This window comes from Coregonus clupeaformis, chromosome 15 (genome assembly GCF_020615455.1).
Source record: "Coregonus clupeaformis isolate EN_2021a chromosome 15, ASM2061545v1, whole genome shotgun sequence".
Taxonomy (NCBI): Eukaryota; Metazoa; Chordata; class Actinopteri; order Salmoniformes; family Salmonidae; genus Coregonus; species Coregonus clupeaformis.
In genome coordinates this window covers 31,048,385-31,067,615 of record NC_059206.1, presented here as the reverse complement: position 1 = coordinate 31,067,615, position 19,231 = coordinate 31,048,385, and the positions used below count along the sequence as shown (strand labels likewise).

Here is a 19,231-nt window from a genome sequence, read left to right as displayed (position 1 = left end):
TGTCAGTGATTCGGATGAGAATAGGAACGTTGCTAAAGAGGCCAGAAGTTCGTCTGCAGAAGAGAGCTCCTCTGATTCAGAATCAGACTCAGACACAGACGCTGACTCAGGCACCGAACACAAGAAGAAGACCAAGTCTAAAGCCAAACCCAAGGTGAGACAACCAACCAACCAACTGTAAGGGCAACAGCTTGCTAGGTGTGCCAGTTCTAACATGGTTAACACCTATGATACAGCTAGCGTTAACACCTATGATACAGCTAGCGTTAACACCTATGATACAGCTAGCGTTAACACCTATGATACAGCTAGCGTTAACACCTATGATACAGCTAGCGTTAACACCTATGATACAGCTAGCGTTAACACACTTCATCTGCAGTGGGGGTTTCTTTTATCAGCAGTTGATTGAATTGAGGCCGTGGTCTGACTCTGAACAGATAAAGGTCTGTTGACCTGTGTCCAATCTGAGCTGTTCTCTACACTGTAAATAAGAGCGTATGAACCAACCCTTTGTACAGCTACTGGAGGCAGAGAAAGCAGATTTTACACAGTGGAATATGATTTGGTCTGCTTCTTTGTTTCTTCTTGCTTATTTCACCCCCCTCTTTTTTCTCTTCCCTCATCCTTCCCTCTCTCTTTCTGATTGCCTCTCTCTTTCTGATTCCCTCTCTCTTTCTGATTCCTTCTCTCTTTCTGATTCCCTCTCTCTCTTTCTGATTCCGTCTCTCTCTTTCTGATTCCCTCTCTCTTTCTGATTGCCTCTCTCTTTCTGATTCCCTCTCTCTCTTTCTGATTCCCTCTCTCTCTTTCTGATTCCCTCTCTCTCTTTCTGATTCCGTCTCTCTCTTTCTGATTCCGTCTCTCTCTTTCTGATTCCCTCTCTCTTTCTGATTCCCTCTCTCTCTTTCTGATTCCCTCTCTCTCTTTCTGATTCCGTCTCTCTCTTTCTGATCCCCTCTGTCTCTTTCTGATTCCCTCTCTCTTTCTGATTCCCTCTCTCTCTTTCTGATTCCCTCTCTCTCTTTCTGATTCCCTCTCTCTCTTTCTGATCCCCTCTGTCTCTTTCTGATTCCCTCTCTCTTTCTGATTCCCTCTCTCTCTTTCTGATTCCCTCTCTCTCTTTCTGATTCCGTCTCTCTCTTTCTGATTCCGTCTCTCTCTTTCTGATTCCCTGTCTCTTTCTGATTCCCTCTCTCTCTTTCTGATTCCCTCTCTCTCTTTCTGATTCCCTCTCTCTCTTTCTGATTCCCTCTCTCTCTTTCTGATCCCCTCTCTCTCTTTCTGATCCCCTCTGTCTCTTTCTGATTCCCTCTCTCTTTCTGCACTGACATTTTCATTTTGCACACTTTGCTGCTACGACCTATGCATTATGCATCTCTCTGTCTTTTCTCTCCATCTCTTTCTTCCTCGCTCTCTTTCTCTCTCTCTCTCACTCCGCCTGCTAACAAGGGTTTCTTCTTTGCCATCAAGCATCTATCAGAGACCATCTGATAAGATACGCCCTCTAACTTCATTGTTTGTTTTCACTATTATGCCTTCTCTCTCTCTCTCTCTCTCTCTCTCTCTCTCTCTCTCTCTCTCTCTCTCTCTCTCTCTCTCTCTCTCTCTCTCTCTCTCTCTCTCTCTCTCTCTCTCTCTCTCTCTCTCTCTCTCTCTCTCTCTCTCTCTCTCTCTCTCTCTCTCTCTCTCTCTCTCTCTCTCTCTCTCTCTCTCTCTCCCCCCCCCCTTCCTTCCTTCCTTCCTTCCTTCGTGGATCCCGCAGTAAGCAGAGTGGAATTTTACGGTTCTTTATGAGACGTGAACAGAGCCGTGTTTGGCTAGGAGGGCATGGAGAGACAGAGGGCCGTAAAAGCGCTCGTATGTTTAAACACGTTTTTATTGTTGCCTGTTGTAGTGTATATGTGGCGATACCCGTCGTAATATTCAGAGTTGCCGTTTGACAAGCCTGGCCTAGTGGTAGGAGGTAGAGTCACTAGAGTGTATCTATCGGTTGTGACGTGACATGCTTCATGGCTGGCCAATGCAGATCATAGAGACACTCCAGATGTATATACGCACAGCAGCCTGAGAAATATAATTGAATTGTATGTACATAGCAGACATGTTTAGGAATATCATGTTGCTGCATTGTATAGACACTGTCAGTCAAATAAGGCTACATTCCCCCATATACAGACTTTACTTTAATACTTTAATATTCTGCTTGTCATCTTTCTCTCTTTCCACTCGTTCTTCTTTCTCTTTCATCTATAGCCTTCATTCATCTGCCATTCATGTTGGAACATATGTTATGATATACTGTGCTGTACTCTGCCAAGTGTATTTACTATAAACATGTTTCACAATCTGACACAGACCTAAGGGTCGAACATGAATGAATATTTATTTTATCCAGCACCTGTTCAAAGTCAGTGAATATCTGTATGTTCTAGGGACAGTATGTTTCTCATGTAGGTTTCTGTTGGTCTTTTCTCCAGGTGGAGGTGAAGTCAAATGAGGAGGTGTCTCTGTTGAATCTGGATGACTGTGAGTTTTCTGTCTGTAAAACAGCACGTAGCTGGGAAAAATACCACAGGATTTCCAGTTGGAATTCATCTCATAAGTGTTCTGTGTGTGTCCTATAGTCACTCCTGCCCCAGTGACCCAGCTCAAGTCTTCTGTCCTCTCCCCCAGCCTGCTAGGAGACCTGGAGGGCCTGTGTCTCTCCAATGTCTCCTCCACCATCCAGGTGAGTGTGTGTGTGTAGGTCTGTCTGTCTGTTAATCCCTCCCTTGGTGTGTACGTCCACTGGATCGTGTGTGTGTGTTTGACAGAGCTGAGAGAGAAACGTGTTGGATCATACTGTACGGCAGAGTGTCTTTAAATGACTGTCTCTCCAGTGGCTGAGATATCTCCTCCTGAAGTTGGCTGTTGACCCTTTCCTCCTTTCTGGACAAATGTATAAATCATCTCCCTCCCATACAAGTGCATTGCCTGTGTTTCACAGTTGTTCTGTTTCTGTTTTCCTCTCTCCATGTGTCCTGTTCATACAACTCTCAATGCCAACCTCCATCCACCTCTCTCTCCACCTCTCTCTCCACCTCTCTCCACCTCTCTCTCCATCTCTCTCTCCATCTCTCTCTCCACCTCTCTCCACCTCTCTCTCCACCTCTCTCTCCACCTCCCTCTCCACCTCCCTCTCCACCTCCCTCTCCATCTCTCTCTCCATCTCTCTCTCCACCTCTCTCTCCACCTCTCTCTCCACCTCCCTCTCCACCTCTCTCTCCACCTCCCTCTCCACCTCCCTCTCCACCTCCCTCTCCATCTCTCTCTCCATCTCTCTCTCCACCTCTCTCTCCACCTCTCTCTCCACCTCCCTCTCCATCTCTCTCTCCACCTCTCTCTCCACCTCTCTCTCCACCTCTCTCTCCACCTCCCTCTCCACCTCTCTCTCCACCTCCCTCTCCATCTCTCTCTCCACCTCTCTCTCCACCTCTCTCTCCACCTCTCTCTCCACCTCTCTCTCCACCTCTCTCTCCACCTCTCTCTCCACCTCTCTCTCCACCTCCCTCTCCATCTCTCTCTCCATCTCCCTGTCAGTTGTTCTCTCCCTGGTGTCTCTGTAGTCTGTACAGTGTGTCTATGCATCATGGCTGACCTTTTCCCAGTTTAATGGCTCTTTTTCTCTTTGGTGTGAGATTTATGTGTTTGTTGGCCTTGTACCAGCACTACTTTAGCTGAGGAGCATGTGTGACCAATCGACCAATATGAGCTAATTTAATAGAGAGTAGATATGTCCCTATAACATCACCATAACATCCCATCATGTTCCCATTACATTCCTTGTCTTACCTACTAGTAATAAGTTCCTTCTCGTATACAGTCTTTCTTTCTTTGCGTTTGTGTCAGTGTGTGTGTGTGCGCGCGCGTGTTTGTGTGATTGACAGCCTGTCTCAGGCCTGTCTGTATGCAGAGTGGTGTGTGTGCTGATAGGTTAAGGCCAGGCAGTAATAGACCATAGAAATGCAGATTAAACAGGGTGCTGTTTGCACATCAGCATCTGATTGAGAGTCAATCCTATGCATAAATACATGATGGCCATCAGGATTCATAGACTGGGGTAAATAACCTCACAACCCTCTCGCTACTTATTTCAAAGATGTGCGAGCAGACACTACCCACACACACAAACAGTATCACCCACTCACTCCCTATCTCGCTCTCTCTCTCTCACACACACAACACACACACACCAATATCCTTCACACAGACACACACAGACCAATATCCTTCACACAGACACACACAGACCAATATCCTTCACACAGACACACACACTTGCCCCGGTGTCATTTCTATTTCTCACCAATCCGCCCACAGAAGCGGTGAGTGTGTCTCAGCTGAGCGCTTCGGCCCTTTTAGAGAATTACTGCATGGTTATCAAAGACATTTACATTAACCCTGGTCACTGTCTCTGACCTCTCCTCTCCTCTATCTCCCTCTCTTGGCTCTTCTTCCCTTCTCTCTCTCTCTTTCCCTTCTCTATCTCTCTCTTCTTCCCTTCTCTCTCTCTCTCTTCTTCCCTTCTCTCTCTCTCTCTTTCCCTTCTCTATCTCTCTCTTCTTCCCTTCGCTCTCTCTCTCTTCTTTCATTCTCTCTCTCTTCTTCCATTCTCTCTCTCTCTCTTCTTCCATTCTCTCTCTCTCTCTTCTTCCATTCTCTCTCTCTCTTCTTCCATTCTCTCTCTCTTCTTCCATTCTCTCTCTCTCTTTTTCCATTCTCTCTCCTCTCTTCTTCCCTTCTCTCCTCTCTCTCTTCTTCCATTCTCTCTCTCTCTTCTTCCGTTCTCTCTCTCTCTTCTTCCCTTCTCTCTCTCTCCTTCCCTTCTCTCTCTCTCTCTTCTTCCCTTCTCTCTCTTTTTCCCATCTCTCTCTCTCTAATAACATTTTGACATTAGAGGATCTCTCCCAAATGCCTTTAAACCCCCCTCCAAACACACATCCTCCTTCCGTTGTCCGTGTGTATGTGTGTAGGGGGGGATTGTCTAAGGCTGATAACGTTTCATTCATAATTAGCATTGGGCGAATGAGGCTGCGTTGGGGGGAAATTGAACTGTCAGCGGCGGGGCGCGGGCCGTTTGACCCCATCACGCCCGGAGGGGGCCATCATAATTTGTTCATTTGGTGCCCATCAGGCAGGCTGCGCCTCCCTACGCCTTACCCTCCTAACCTCCCCCGGTGTGGGTGCGCTGGGTTCAGGTCTAATTATGAATCAGCAGTGGACTGGGAGAGGCAGGAATATAGCAGCCCTGCCCTCCACACACCCCTACCTGCCACTCACACATATATACACACACACACACACACACACACACACACACACACTGTCTGGGTATAAATAGGTTTAAATGCCCTGTAGGAAATAGTGCAATATGCAATTGGTTGATTTGGATGGGATGGGATGTGGCTGGGTGAGGGTGTGTGTGTGTGTGGGGGGGGTCTGTCTGTCTGTCTGTCTCTCTGAATCAAGCCCCTGATGCAAAGGCTTCAATTAAACTGATGCCACCGTGGTAAGATTTACTGACTGAGTCTTGGTGTACCATAACTGTCCATGTTTCTTTGAAAGTACAAAGATTAATCACTTTTAAGAAATCTAATTTAGTGATGAATGGTCCCAGATGAGCTAACTTATGTGTGCTTTGGGCTAACTAACTCCTGTTGGCTTAATAAGGTTGTAGGTGACTGTGGTGACATCTAGCTGACTCCTTCTAGTCAAGGTCTTCTGATAGACTGACTCAATTAATTGTCATCTCCTGACTGACTGAAGGGAACAAACAAAATCATGTCTCTTACACCTCTCTCTCTCTCTCTCCATCTCTCTCTCTCTCTCTCTCTCTCTGACTCTCTCTCTCTCTCTCCTTCTCTCTCTCTCTCTCTGACTCTCTCTCTCTCTCTCTCTCTCTCTCTCTCTCATACAATCTCACAAAGTAACAAGCAGCCAATGTCACAAAAACAGAAATGGATTTTCAATACATCTCCATACATCTCCTAACACACACACTTTCTCTTAAATTTGACATATTATCCGTTCACATGCTCACCAGATGCAAAGTTAGGGTTAGCCCCTTTTGAATATGTCAGCGGGATTTTCAGGTAATTTACCAGAGAGGATGCTGGGAAGGAGTGAGTGTGTCGTCCCGCAGCGTGGGTGTGTGTGTCCAGGCTCTGAAGGTGACTGGCGTGTGTGTCATCCATCACAGTAGCTTCCTTTAAGTTGAGACATAATAGAGCCTCTCAATCAACTTCCTCTCCCATTGTCAGCTTCCCCCAAGTCCAGGAGAGACCAGACAAAAAGGGACCCTCCAAGGGTGTGTGTGTGTGACACGGGAATCAAGGTTACATCCCTAGCCTGCTGTTATTTACACTTTGGGTCTGGAGGATGCGTCCTGCCTCACAGGCCAAAAGTGATGGAAGACTGGGGGAGGGTGTGTGTGTCTCTGTGTGTGTGTGTTAGGACATTACTGTCTGCTGTGTCAAATTGGTGATGATAAGCGGTTTGAAACCCTGTCCTATCCTGTCCTCCTTTCCTCTCTCCCTCCCTCCCTCCTCTCGGGGGTGTTAGACAGGACCTTGAGCGCGGAGGGAGCAGGATGTGCTTGTCAGGAAGGTAAATCTGCTCTGTGAAGGCGTGGCAGACATTACGGCCAGCTTTATCGACAACGACTGCTCTGACACAAACAAAAGTGGCCCGATAAATTTCCCCTGTTGGCGTGACGGGCAAGTGTGAGGGCGCCGTGCCGTGACAAATGTTTGTTTGACCCCCTTCCTGTCTGTGTGTCTGGGAAGTCTGGGGGTACCCGACACGTCTGGGCTGGCTATTACCAGGGGAGGATGGGGATAACCTGTTCTCCTCTCCTATGTGTCATTGTAGGAGGACTTTTTGACTGTGATTAGCCAGTCTGTTTCTGTTTACTAACTAACTTGTTTTGTCAGCACTTTGAGTTCCACCCTGTTGTATTTCAAACTGATTCTCCACACTCACACACCATGACAATCCTGAGAATGTCTCACACATATATCTTCTTCTTTCTCCTTACCCCTTCTCCTATCGTCTGATCTGAAAGAGACTGGCAAATATGTCCATCCACCTCCATCTCCTGTCAAACACCTCTTTTTATAATTTCCCTCTCTCTTCCTCTCACTCCCTTCTCTCTCTCTGTCTCTCTCTCCTCTCTCTCTCTCCCCCCTCACTCCATTCTTTCTCTCTCTCTCTCTCTCTCTCTCTCTCTCTCTCTCTCTCTCTCTCTCTCTCTCTCTCTCTCTCTCTCTCTCTCTCTCTCTCTCTCTCTCTCTCTCTCTCTCTCTCTCTCTCTCTCTCTCTCTCTCTTCCCCTCACTCCCTCTCTCTCTCCCTCACTTCCTCCTCTCTTCCTCTCACTCCCTTCTCTCTCTCTCTCTCTCTCTCTCTCTCTCTCTCTCTCTCTCTCTCTCTCTCTCTCTCTCTCTCTCTCTCTCTCTCTCTCTCTCTCTCTCTCTCTCTCTCTCTCTCCCCCTCACTCCCCTCTCTCTCTCCCTCACTTCCTCCTCTCTTCCTCTCACTCCCTTCTCTCTCTCTCTCTCTCTCTCTCTCTCTCTCTCTCTCCTCTCTCTCTATCCCTCCCCCTCTCTGTCCATCTCTCAGCTTGTCAAGGTAAACACATAGCACCAACAGCAGCAGGTGTAACAGAAGGTTTCAGGAGGTGTTAACTACTTGTTTTAGCGTTAGTTCTCTCACTTTACTCTCATTAACACAGGGTTGATATCCATGTGTCTGTCTGTCGGAGAGACAGGGAGGAGGTGGAAGTTAAGCTGGTAGAGTGATGGGCATACTATAGCCTAATTAGTATATGGGCAATATACAGTGCATTCGGAAAGTATTCAGATATTTACATTTTTACATTTTAGTCATTTAGCAGACGCTCTTATACAGAGCGACTTACAGTTAGTGAGTGCATACATTTTTCATATAGACCCCTTCCCTTTTTCCACATTTTGTTATGTTGCAGCCTTATTCTAAAATGGATTAAATAAAATAAAATCCTCATCAATCTACACACAATACCTCATAATGACAAAGCAAAAACAGGTTTTTACAAAAGTTTGCAAATGTATTAAAAATACAAAACTGAAATACCTTATTTAAGTAAGTATTCAGACCCTTTGCTATGAGACTCAATATTGAGTCTCCTGTTTCCATTGATCACCTTGGGATGTTTTACAACCACCTGTGGTCAATTCAATTGATTGGACATGATTTGGAAAGGCACACACCTGTCTATATAAGGTCCCACAGTTGACAGTGCATGTCAGATTAAAAACCAAGCCATGAGGTCGAAGGAATTGTTCGTAGAGCTCCGAGACAGGATTGTGTCAAGGCACAGATCTGGGGAAGGGTACCAAAACATTTCTGCAGCATTGAAGGTCCCCAAGAACACAGTGGCCTCCATCATTCTTAAATGGAAGAAGCTTGGAACCACCAAGACTCTTCCTAGAGCTGGCCGCCCGGACAAACTAAGCAATCTGGGGAGAAGGGCCTTGGTCAGAGAGGTGACCAAGAAGTCGATGGTCACTCTGACAGAGCTCCAGAGTTCCTCTGTGGAGTTGGGGGAACCTTCCAGAAGGACAACCATCTCTGCAGCACTCCACCAATCAGGCCTTTATGGTAGAGTGGCCAGATGGAAGCCACTCCTCAGTAAAAGGCACATGACAGCCCGCTTGGAGTTTGCCAAATGGCACCTAAAGGACTCTCAGACCATGAGTAACAAGATTCTCTGGTCTGATGCAATCAAGATTAAACTCTTTGAATGCCAAGCATCACGTCTGGAGGAAACCTGGCACCATCCCTACGGTGAAGCATGGTGGTGGCTGCATCAAGCTGTGGGGATGTTTTTCAGCGGTAGGGACTGGGAGACTAGTCAGGATTGAGGGAAAGATGAACGGAGCAAAGTACAGAGAGATTCTTGATGAAAACCTGCTCAGGACTGCCGACTGGGGGCAAAGGTTCACCTTCCAACAGGGCAACGACCCTAAGCACACAGCCAAGACAATGCAGGAGTGGCTTCGGGACAAATCTCTGAATGTCCTTGAGAGGCCCAGCTAGAGCCCGGACTTGAACCCGATCGAACATCTCTGGAGAGACCAGAAAATAGCTGTGCAGCGACGCTCCCCATCCAACCTGACAGAGCTTGAGAGGATCTGCAGAGAAGAATGGGAGAAACTCCCCAAATACAGGTGTGCCAAGCTTGTAGCGTCATACCCAAGAAGACTCAAGGCTGTAATTGCTGCCAAAGGTGCTTCAACAAAGTACTGAGTAAAGGGTCTGAATACTTGTGATATTTCTGTTTTTTTATTAATTTGCAAAAAAACTATTTTTGCTTTGTCATATGGGGTATTGTATGTAGATTGATGAAGGAGAAAAAAACAAACAATTTAATCAACTTTAGAATAAGGCTGTAACGTAACAAAATGTGGAAAAAGTCAAGGGATCTGAATACTTTCCGAATGCGCTGTATGGCTATGATTGTCCTGATGTTGAGACAGATAATTATGTCACTGCATGGTTGGACTGGGTGTCAACAAGGTAGCCTTTTACTGTTAATGAAGATTGAGCCACTAAACAGTGAAAAAAAGTTTTTTCGCCTTTTCACACAAGAATGTGACATGATGGGGGCATCCGATAACTAAAAATGATAAGAGTGTAACACCATTTAGGCCTAGTAGCTTCAAGCTTAATTAAAAGTAGCATTTTGTAACAGTTGTTGATGGGGGTATTGCAATGGAGTGTCATGTTGTGCCTATGTAAAGTGTTACGAAACCACCTAGCCAGCTTACATATATTTGTTTTTGCATGTAGCCTAATTGTGATTGCTTGCATCTGTCTTTGTCTGTGTAAAGTAGATGGCTTTTACCACTATACGTAGACTAGATTAGCTTGAGTCGAGAGAATGCCATTGCCACTGTCCAATCAACGAGTCGAAAGAGAGTCAGGCCGGTTAATCAGAATAAGAATGCACAGAAAATAGAATGAATAGAATACAGAATGAAAGCGGGACCATGCTGATGTAGCGAGGGGAAAATAAAGAACAAGAAAACACTCCTCTTAACCCCAAGAATGTGTCAATAAGTTTCTCCCCCCTCTTCTCCTCCTGACAGGGTGTTTTGTCCTGCCTCTCTATGCTATGGTAATTACAGTTCCTGCTGTTGAAAAGGTAAAAGCTCTGTTAATAGAAAGCTGAATGGCAGGCAAGGCCCAGAGCAGGCCTCTAGTGTTCCCATTCATTAAGCCTGAGCAGTCCTTCAGCCTGCCGTGGAGCCGCATCAGACCATCCGACCACTCACTAATAACCTGCCTGATTGGGGACATACTGTATAGGAATAATAATAATACATTGGGTTTATATGGCACTTTTCTAGGACATGGCTGAAATGGGACTTTTTCCAGGTAGAATGGTTGATGGTTAATGAACAGAGCGAGGCATAAGTTGTCAACAAACCCTCAGTTATCCTGCAGTCATAAGTGGAGTAGCCTATGGTAAGTAGATATTTAATGACGAGAGCTGTACCTACGTCACCAAACAACATACCTACTTCTATGTGGGGTTATCTGGGATTGGTTGCCTGACAAAGACTATATTTGTCCAAATGTTATCAACCAACATTCTGCTCTTCAGACCTTTCTCATTGGTCCTCTCTGTGTGTCCCTATTTACTCACCCCTGTCCCCTCTCTCTCTCTCTCCTCTCCAGGTGAGCGGTCCAGCATTTGTCCCAGAGAAGAGCCATGACCTGCTGCACCGTATGACAGGTAAAGGTCTGTCAGCCCAGTACCAGTTCCCCAGACAGCCCTGTCTCTACCAGCCCACCATGGTCTCAGTCCAGATCAGCCTGACCAACACCTCAGACCACCCTCTGGAACAGATCCACATTGGAGACAGGAGCCCCACAGGACTAAACATACACTGCTTCAATACTATAGGTGAGGTAAACGACTAACAGATATACACTACCTGACCAAAAGTATGTGGACACCCCTTCAAATTAGTGGATTTGGCTATTTCAGCCACACCAATTGCTGACAAGTGTATGAAATCAAGCACACAGCCATGCAATCTCCATAGACAAACATTGGAAGTAGAATGGCCCATACTGAAGAGCTCAGTGACTTTCAACATGGCACCGTCATAGGATGCCACCTTTCCAAAAAGTCAGTTGGTGACATTTCTTCCCTGCTAGAGCTGCCCTGGGCAACTGTAAGTGCTGTTATTGTGCAGTGGAAACGTCTAGGAGCAACAACAGCTCAGCGGTGGTGGCTACACAAGCTCACAGAGCGTAGTGCGTAAAAATCGTCTGTCCTCAGTTGCAACACTCACTACCGAGTTCCAAACTGTCTCTGGAAGCAACGTCGGCTCAAGAACTGTTCATCGGGAGCTTCATGAAATGGGTTTCCATAGCCGGGCAGCTGCACACAAGCCTAAGAGCACCATGTGCAATGCCTAGCGTCGGCTGGAGTGGTGTAAAGCTCGCCGTCATTGGACTCTGGAGTAGTGGAAACGCGTTCTCTGGAGTAATGAATCACGCTTCACCATCTGGCAGTCTGACGGACTAATCTGGGTTTGGCGGATGCCAGGAGAACGCTACCTGCCCGAATGCATAGTGCCAAATGTAAAGTATGGTGGAGGAGGAATAATGGTCTGGGGCTGTTTTTCATGGTTCGGATTAGGCCCCTTAGTTCCAATGAAGGGAAATCTTAACGCTACAGCCTACAATGACATTCTAGACGATTCTGTGCTTCCAACTTTGTGGCAACAGTTTGGGGAAGTATTCACACCCCTTGCCTTTTTCCACACTTTGTTGTGTTACAGCCTGAATTTAAAATTGATTAAATGTAGATTTTTTTGTCACTGGTCTACACACAATACCCCATAATGTCAAAGTGGAATTATGTTTTTAGATATGTTGGCAAATTAATTAAAAATGAAAAGCTGAAATGTCTTGAGTCAGTAAGTATTCAACCCCTTTGTTATGGCAAGCCTAAATAAGATCAGGAGTAAAAATGACATAAAAGACAGAGTGAAAACACTGAAGCCTGTACAGAATAAAAATATTCCAAAACATGCATCCTGTTTGCAACAAGGCACTAAAGTATTACAGTAAAAAATGTGGCAAAGCAATTAACTTTTAGTCCTGAATACAAAATCTATGGCAAGACCTGAAAATGGTTGTCTAGCAATGATCAACAACCAATTTGACAGAGCTTGAAGAATTTTGAAAAGAATAATGAAGAAATGTTGTACAATCCAGGTGTGGGAAGCTCTTAGACTTACAGCTTTAATCGCTGCCAAAGGTGATTCTAACAGGTATTGATTGACTCAGGGGGTTGAATATTTATCTAATCAAGATGTGTTTTATTTTTCATGATATTCTTTTACACATTTTAGAATATTCCTTCGACTTTGACATGACATTTTGTGTATATCGTTGATTACAAAAATGACATTTAAATCCATTTTAATCCCACTTTGTAACACAACAAAATGTGGAAAGAGTCAAGGGTGTACTCTGAGTGTAAAAAACATTAAGGACACCTGCTCTTTCCATGACATAGACTGACCAGGTGAATCCAGGTGAAAGCTATGATCCCTTTTTGATGTCACTTGTTAAATCCACTTCAATCAGTGTAGATGTAACTCAATATTACGACGGAGTTCTTAATGTTTTGTACACTCATAGGACAAGCTCATTGTAATGGCTGGAATGGAATATATGGAACGATATCAAACATATGGAAACCACATATTTGACTCCGTTGCATTAATTCCATTCCCGCCATTACAATGAGCCCGTCCTCCTATAGCCCCTCCCACCAGAGCAAGAGAGCGAGAAACATCATCCAGGTTATGAATGATGTCATATCGAGGGAAAGGCATTGAAAACGACCCTACATTACACTGCCATCCAGGACCTAATGATTTTAATTTGCACATACAGGTATGACCCTCAATATGTGTTCTTACAAATCTATATGAGGCCTCTTATGTTCCATGTCGTTTTAAAATAGGTGCTCTGCTGGTCATTCCAGTGCCTGCATTAGTAGATCATTATACCATGGAGGACTATAAGCCTATATGATAGGAAACCATCAATACCTTGTTTTCTATTATAATCTTCTATAGCTGAGATTGGGCATATTAATCCACATAATCCCTGGGAGACCATAATGATTATGAATATCTCCATTCATAACACACACACACCTCTGAGCCCAACTCTCCCTGCAGACCTCAAAGAAAAGCAAAAGAAGAGATTTAAAAAATATACAGAGGTGCGCTCAAGCATTGTTAAAAGCTTCAATTGGCTGTGGATTGATTGGGCATTGAAGGAACTCAGGCTGCCAAACACTGGGTAATTGGGATCGATTGAGTTTGGAGCATGTGTGTGTGTAGAGTCGGTTTTCATATTGAGCAGGAGAAAGTGAATGCGGAAGAAATACCTTACTCTATCACAGTGTCTTTCTTTACCTCATAAAGAATTGATACAGAGCACTGTTCCTACAGCAGCATGGCCCACAATGTGTTTCAACATATCTGGCGCTTCTACACTTGCATCTACATGTACAGTGCCTTGCAAAAGTATTCATCCCCCTTGGCGTTTTTCCTATTTTGTTGCATTACAACCTGTAATTTAAATGGATTTTTTATTTGGATTTCATGTAATGGACATACACAAACTAGTCCAAATTGGTGAAGTGAAATGAAAAAAATTACTTGTTTCAAAACATTCTAAAAAAAAATTAATAACGGAAAAGTGGTGCGTGCAGATGTATTCACCCCCTTTGCTATGAAGCCCCTAAATAAGATCTGGTGCAACCAATTACCTTCAGAAGTCACATAATTAGTTAAATAAAGTCCACCTGTGTGCAATCTAAGTGTCACATGATCTGTCACGTGATCTCAGTATATATACACCTGTTCTGAAAGAGTCTCCAACACCACTAAGCAAGGGGCACCACCAAGCAAGCGGCACCATGAAGACCAAGGAGCTCTCCAAACAGGTCAGGGACAAAGTTGTGGAGAAGTACAGATCAGGGTTGTGTTATAAAAATATCTCAAACTTTGAACATCCCACAGAGCACCATTAAATCCATTATAAAAAAATTGAAAGAATATGGCACCACAATAAACCTGCCAAGAGAGGGCCGCCCACCAAAACTCACGGACCAGGCAAGGAGGGCATTAATCAGAGAGGCAACAAAGAGACCAAAGATAACCCTGAAAGAGCTGCAAAGCTCCACAGCGGAGATTAGAGTATCTGTCCATAGGACCACTTTAAGCCGTACACTCCACAGAGCTGGGCTTTACGGAAGAGTGCCAGAAAAAAGCCATTGCTTTAAAAAAAAAAAAAAAATCTGCAAACACATTTGGTGTTTGCCAAAAGGCATGTGAGAGACTCCCCAAACATATGGAAGAAGGTACTCTGGTCAGATGAGACTAAAATTGAGCTTTTTGGCCATCAAGGAAAACGCTATGTCTGGCACAAACCCAACACCTCTCATCACCCCGAGAACACCATCCCCACAGTGAAGCATGGTGGTGGCAGCATCATGCTGTTGTTTTTCATCTGCAGGGACTGGGAAACTGGTCAGAATTGAAGGAATGATGGATGGCGCTAAATACAGGGAAATTAGAGAGAGAGAGAGAGAGAGAGAGAGAGAGAGAGAGAGAGAGAGAGAGAGAGAGAGAGAGAGAGAGAGAGAGAGAGAGAGAGAGAGAGAGAGAGAGAGAGAGAGAGAGAGAGAGAGAGAGAGAGAGAGAGAGAGAGAGAGAGAGAGAGAGAGAGAGAGAAAGAGAGAGAGAGAGAGAGAGAGAGAGAGAGAGAGAGAGAGAGAGAGAGAGAGAGAGAGAGAGAGAGAGAGAGAGAGAGAGAGAGAGACTTTCTCTACCTCACAGATCTCTCTTTGCTTCATGTCTTTCTCTCAATCTTCCTTCCTCATATCTCTCTCTTGTCCTACTTTATACATATCCTTCTCTCTTTCTCACTCTTCTTTCCTCTCCTTCACTCTCTCTTCAGACCCTGACATTCTCTTTGACAAACCTGTTGTTTTGGAAATACACTATTCTTTTTTTTTTTTCACTCATTGTTGCGGAGGATGAGATTGAAAGATGGATTTGTCACACGCGGTGGCCTTGCTTTGTGAAGTAGAAAACACAAGTAGTGTCTGTCTGCATGCCTGTCTGTTCCACTCTAATGCCCTCCCCCTCTCTCTCTCTCATTCTGCCCCCTCTCTCCCCCTCTGCCCTTGTCACTCACTCTTCCTCTCCTCCTCCTCTCTTCCCTCTTCCATCTCTCTCTTCTTCGTTTGCCCCCTCCCTTGCTCTCTGCCCTTGTCACTCACTCCTTTCTTCCTCTCCTCCTCTTCTCTCACTTCTTCTGCCCCCTCCCTCCCCCTCTGCCCTTGTCACTCACTCCTCTCTTCTTCTCCTCCTCCTCTCCGTTCTCAGAGTGTTTGGAGCCGGAGGCCTCAGTGACTGTTTCCATGGGCATCGACTTCAACGACTCAACACAAGCAGCCAACTTCCAGCTGTGGTAAGATACCCTGTCCTCTAGTCATTATATACAGTGAGGCTGAAACAACTATGGCCCTCTTCTTCTTCTTCCTCCTCCTCTCCCTAACCTGCTTTTCTTCTAGCTGTAGAAGAAAACTCCCCTTTTCTGTCCATTATCTCCATCTCTTCTCTACCCCACCACTTCCTCCTCTCCTCTCCTCTCCGACTCCCAGGTGAGGCGTCAGCCACCATTGATCCTGTTTCACAGAGATAACAATTATCCTCCTCTGTAATGAACTCTGCTCTGTTCTGACTTCCCAAACCAGAGCAGACCAGAACAGCAGGCCCTCAGGCTATTGGCACCTCTCTGCTCTGCTCGCTGATCAATAGGCTGATCAGAAATCCTTTTTTGGACAGAGCGAATACAATCCACCCCAAAATGCCAATCACCCAGTTTGTTCTGTATGGCAATCAGAACAGAGAAAATGTCACATACACACACCACTAATTTCAAATTTGTTGAGCATTACTGGTAGCTTGATTTTGTTATTAGGTATGTGATCGCAAAACACTACAATACTATCATACACACGGACAGAAACATAACACAGTAACATAGTTGTGGTCCTGTGACACTCACTGTTGTCCTGTTTGTCCATCAGTACGAAGGAGGACCATTTCAGTGTGTCCATCCAGCCTGCCGTAGGAGAACTCTTCCTGCCCATCACCATGACCGAACTGGACTTCCACAAGGAGCAAGGTGAGCTTTCATACAGCGTTAACTACAAAAATAATATCATAATCATTATCTTACACAATCACACTAAACATTATCTACATTATCATCAACATGACCAATCACTAGGTATTTCATGGTGTTTAGGATAAGTAACAGTTAAAGAAAGTGCTACTGAGATGTGTGCTGTAGTCAGACCAATCAAAGCAGAAACAAAGGCAGTTTGTTGTTAATGGCTTCATAAGTGATGCCAATAATACAGGCCAGCTTTCTATGGAGGCTTTAATGCAAAAATGCGTCATAATAAAGATGCATTTTCCATTCAACTTCAATGGTCCTCCAAGAGTGGCTGAATATCTTGTCCACATGCACTCACACGCCTAGGAGAGCTTTTGAGAGAATGTGGTGTGTAGGCCACCACTCTTCTCTAAGTGCCTACTAAATGCCTTCCTCGTGTTGTTAATTAATTAATTAATCTTCATTCACTAGATTCATATTCTGATCTCTACTCCTCACAGCAATCAGAGAGAAGAGGAGACAAAAGCTAGATTTAACCCACCCCCTCTTTTAAAGAAGATTCTTTAAACTGAACAACTTTACTACTCGTCAGGTGGTCTTTAGAAACAGATTTGTTATTTTGACCTAAATGGAGTAGTGTCCCTTGGGTAACTTGTGCCCCCCACCACACACACACACCCCACTCACTCTAACCTGCCTCCTTCCCTCCTTCCCCCATTCACTCCAGTCCTCATTAAAAAACATTTTTGGCGTGTTGGGTGCCCTTTCTTTATTCATCTTCCGCACAGTCAAGCTCTCAAGCACTATGTTCATTTCCTGTCATCTGTCAGAATGAGGAGAGTGTGCTGGCTGTGTGTCACCGGGTGTTGAGTGCAGTCAATGAATATTATTCTCCAGCGCACCTGCAAAGCAACCTCTAGATGTGATGTGAGTGCATCATTTCACTAAACTGTTTCTCACCCAATCAGGTAAACTGCTGGGCATGAACGAGAGCTCGGCAACCATCACCATGGCAGCAGAGAACATGACCAGCCAACCAATCAGCAGACCGGTGGCAACCGTGGCCAACCTGGGAGTGGTTCCATCCGGTCAAGACAACGTCCACAGGTGTGTGTGTGTTTTTTTTTAGGCTATTTTAGGTTAGGGGTTGGCATTTTGAATGGGAATAAATTGTTTGGTCCCCACAAGGATAGTAAAACAAACGTGTGTGTTTGTTTTTTCGGCTCTGCTTTGCATGTATGTGTTTGACTATATCTGTGTGTCCCTGCCTGAGACTGCTGTGCCAGGGGAATGCCTAGAGAACGGTGTGTGAAGTCTTGCTGTGTAATTGGTGTACACAGGGTGTGCTAATGAGCTTCCTTCTCCGTCACGCACACACACACCTGACGGATAATTACCCCTCCATCTATCTCTCTCCCGCTCTCTCTCTCCGTTTCCTCACCTGTCTCTCTTTCACTTCCTCTTTGTCCCTACCTCCCTGTCTGTCTATCCAACTGTCTGAATGTCTGTCTCTCTCTCCCTCTCTTTCTCTCTTTCGGTTTGAGAGAGAGGATGAGTAACAGGGAGGGAAATAGGGTGTGGATGAGTAAGGGATCTTAGGGGGAGAGAGGGAGGACGGGGGGGAGAAACAGAAGGGGATGGAAAAGCAAAGGGGGAGATGGAGAGAAGGAAAAAGAAAGGGGAGAGGAGGAATGAGACACTAGCACAAGGTTACAGGGAGGAGAGGAGGAGTGGAGGAGAGGAGAGTGAGTGGAAATCAATGTTAGCCGGTGGGAGAGGCCTGCCTGCATCCAATAAGCCCATACTTCATTTAGAATAACCAATAGGACAAATGACTCTGGGCTATCAATCTCTCTCTGCTGCCTGGCTGACGGCTGGGGAGGAAGCTACACTCTCCTCACTGTCCTTTAATGACGTCACGCTCTCCTCTGGTCTCACAATGATGACATGGACCTGGTCCAAAGACGACCCCTGGGCTAGCAGCCTCCCCTTCTGCACATCTGAAGGAGTCAGATAGGTGTACTGGAAGTTAGGTTAGGTGGAGCCATCCATGGTTTTCTTCAGATCTGAAAATACCAAAGTGGTGTCTCATAGGTGGGGTTATATTGATGCTGCACAACTACTAGTGCACACTCACACACACAGACCAGTGTTGACACGAACGCACACAGACCAGTGTTGACACGAACGCACACAGGAGGAATGAGAGGGATGGATGTGAGGGGATACACACACTGAGAGCTCATTGTGGAGGTCACTCTGCATTAATGTTACTGTGATGGAGGTGACCTCCACTAGGACTGCCTGGGCACCAGCACACGAATGAGGGGCTCTCCCTGGAGGTCAGGGTTCAGCCTTGAAGTAATGATCTTACATGGTATCATGTTTATATTGTGTGGTGGTATTAGCCACAATACTATGTTACATTTTATATTGTGGCTATTAGAATCATTTTAGGAAGAAAGCTAACTGCATGTCTCAGGTTATCTTTGGTTTTGTGTGTGTACATGCACCTCTTCTCCCTCTCAGCCATGCAGTCCTGTTCATCACCAGCAGGGTGCAGCACTGCTACTCTCTACCAGCAGGCCTTACTAACAGAGGAAAACCTAACCACCTCCTCAACACAGCCCAATAGATTGCTGGAAAGGAGGCTGGCAATAAATCAAGCAGAAAAGCAAATGTAGAAAAAGCTGTTCTTGTTTGTGTCTAAACAGGGGGAATAGAATATATCTGCTCTATTCTTCACGCCATTTGAAAGCAAATGTGATCGAATTTGTATGCATTGGTTGGTTAGAGAACTTCATTTTTAAAAGTGCACCTTGGGAATTTTAAGCTGTGTGTTTACTTTGCTTCAATATAACATATTTATATATCCAATTTTATTTCCATTTGGTGATGACTGATATGGAGTTAAATAC

The 19,231-nt window shown here is 45.2% G+C and overlaps 1 protein-coding gene across 6 annotated transcripts in view; it reads left to right on the top strand.

Moving 5' to 3' along the window:
* Positions 1 to 19,231, top strand: part of LOC121582644 (AP-3 complex subunit beta-1) — a 58,337-nt gene that overhangs the window by 32,511 nt on the left and 6,595 nt on the right. For 5 of the 6 annotated variants that reach the window (XM_041898610.2, XM_041898609.2, XM_041898608.2 and 2 more), the window contains exons 20-26: positions 7 to 154; positions 2,481 to 2,529; positions 2,628 to 2,731; positions 10,764 to 10,992; positions 15,515 to 15,599; positions 16,222 to 16,319; positions 17,282 to 17,420. In XM_041898610.2, the coding sequence (XP_041754544.1) occupies positions 7 to 154; positions 2,481 to 2,529; positions 2,628 to 2,731; positions 10,764 to 10,992; positions 15,515 to 15,599; positions 16,222 to 16,319; positions 17,282 to 17,420 (852 nt within the window). The remainder of the gene's footprint in view (positions 1 to 6; positions 155 to 2,480; positions 2,530 to 2,627; positions 2,732 to 10,763; positions 10,993 to 15,514; positions 15,600 to 16,221; positions 16,320 to 17,281; positions 17,421 to 19,231) is intronic. The other variant, XM_041898611.2, reaches the window with a different exon arrangement.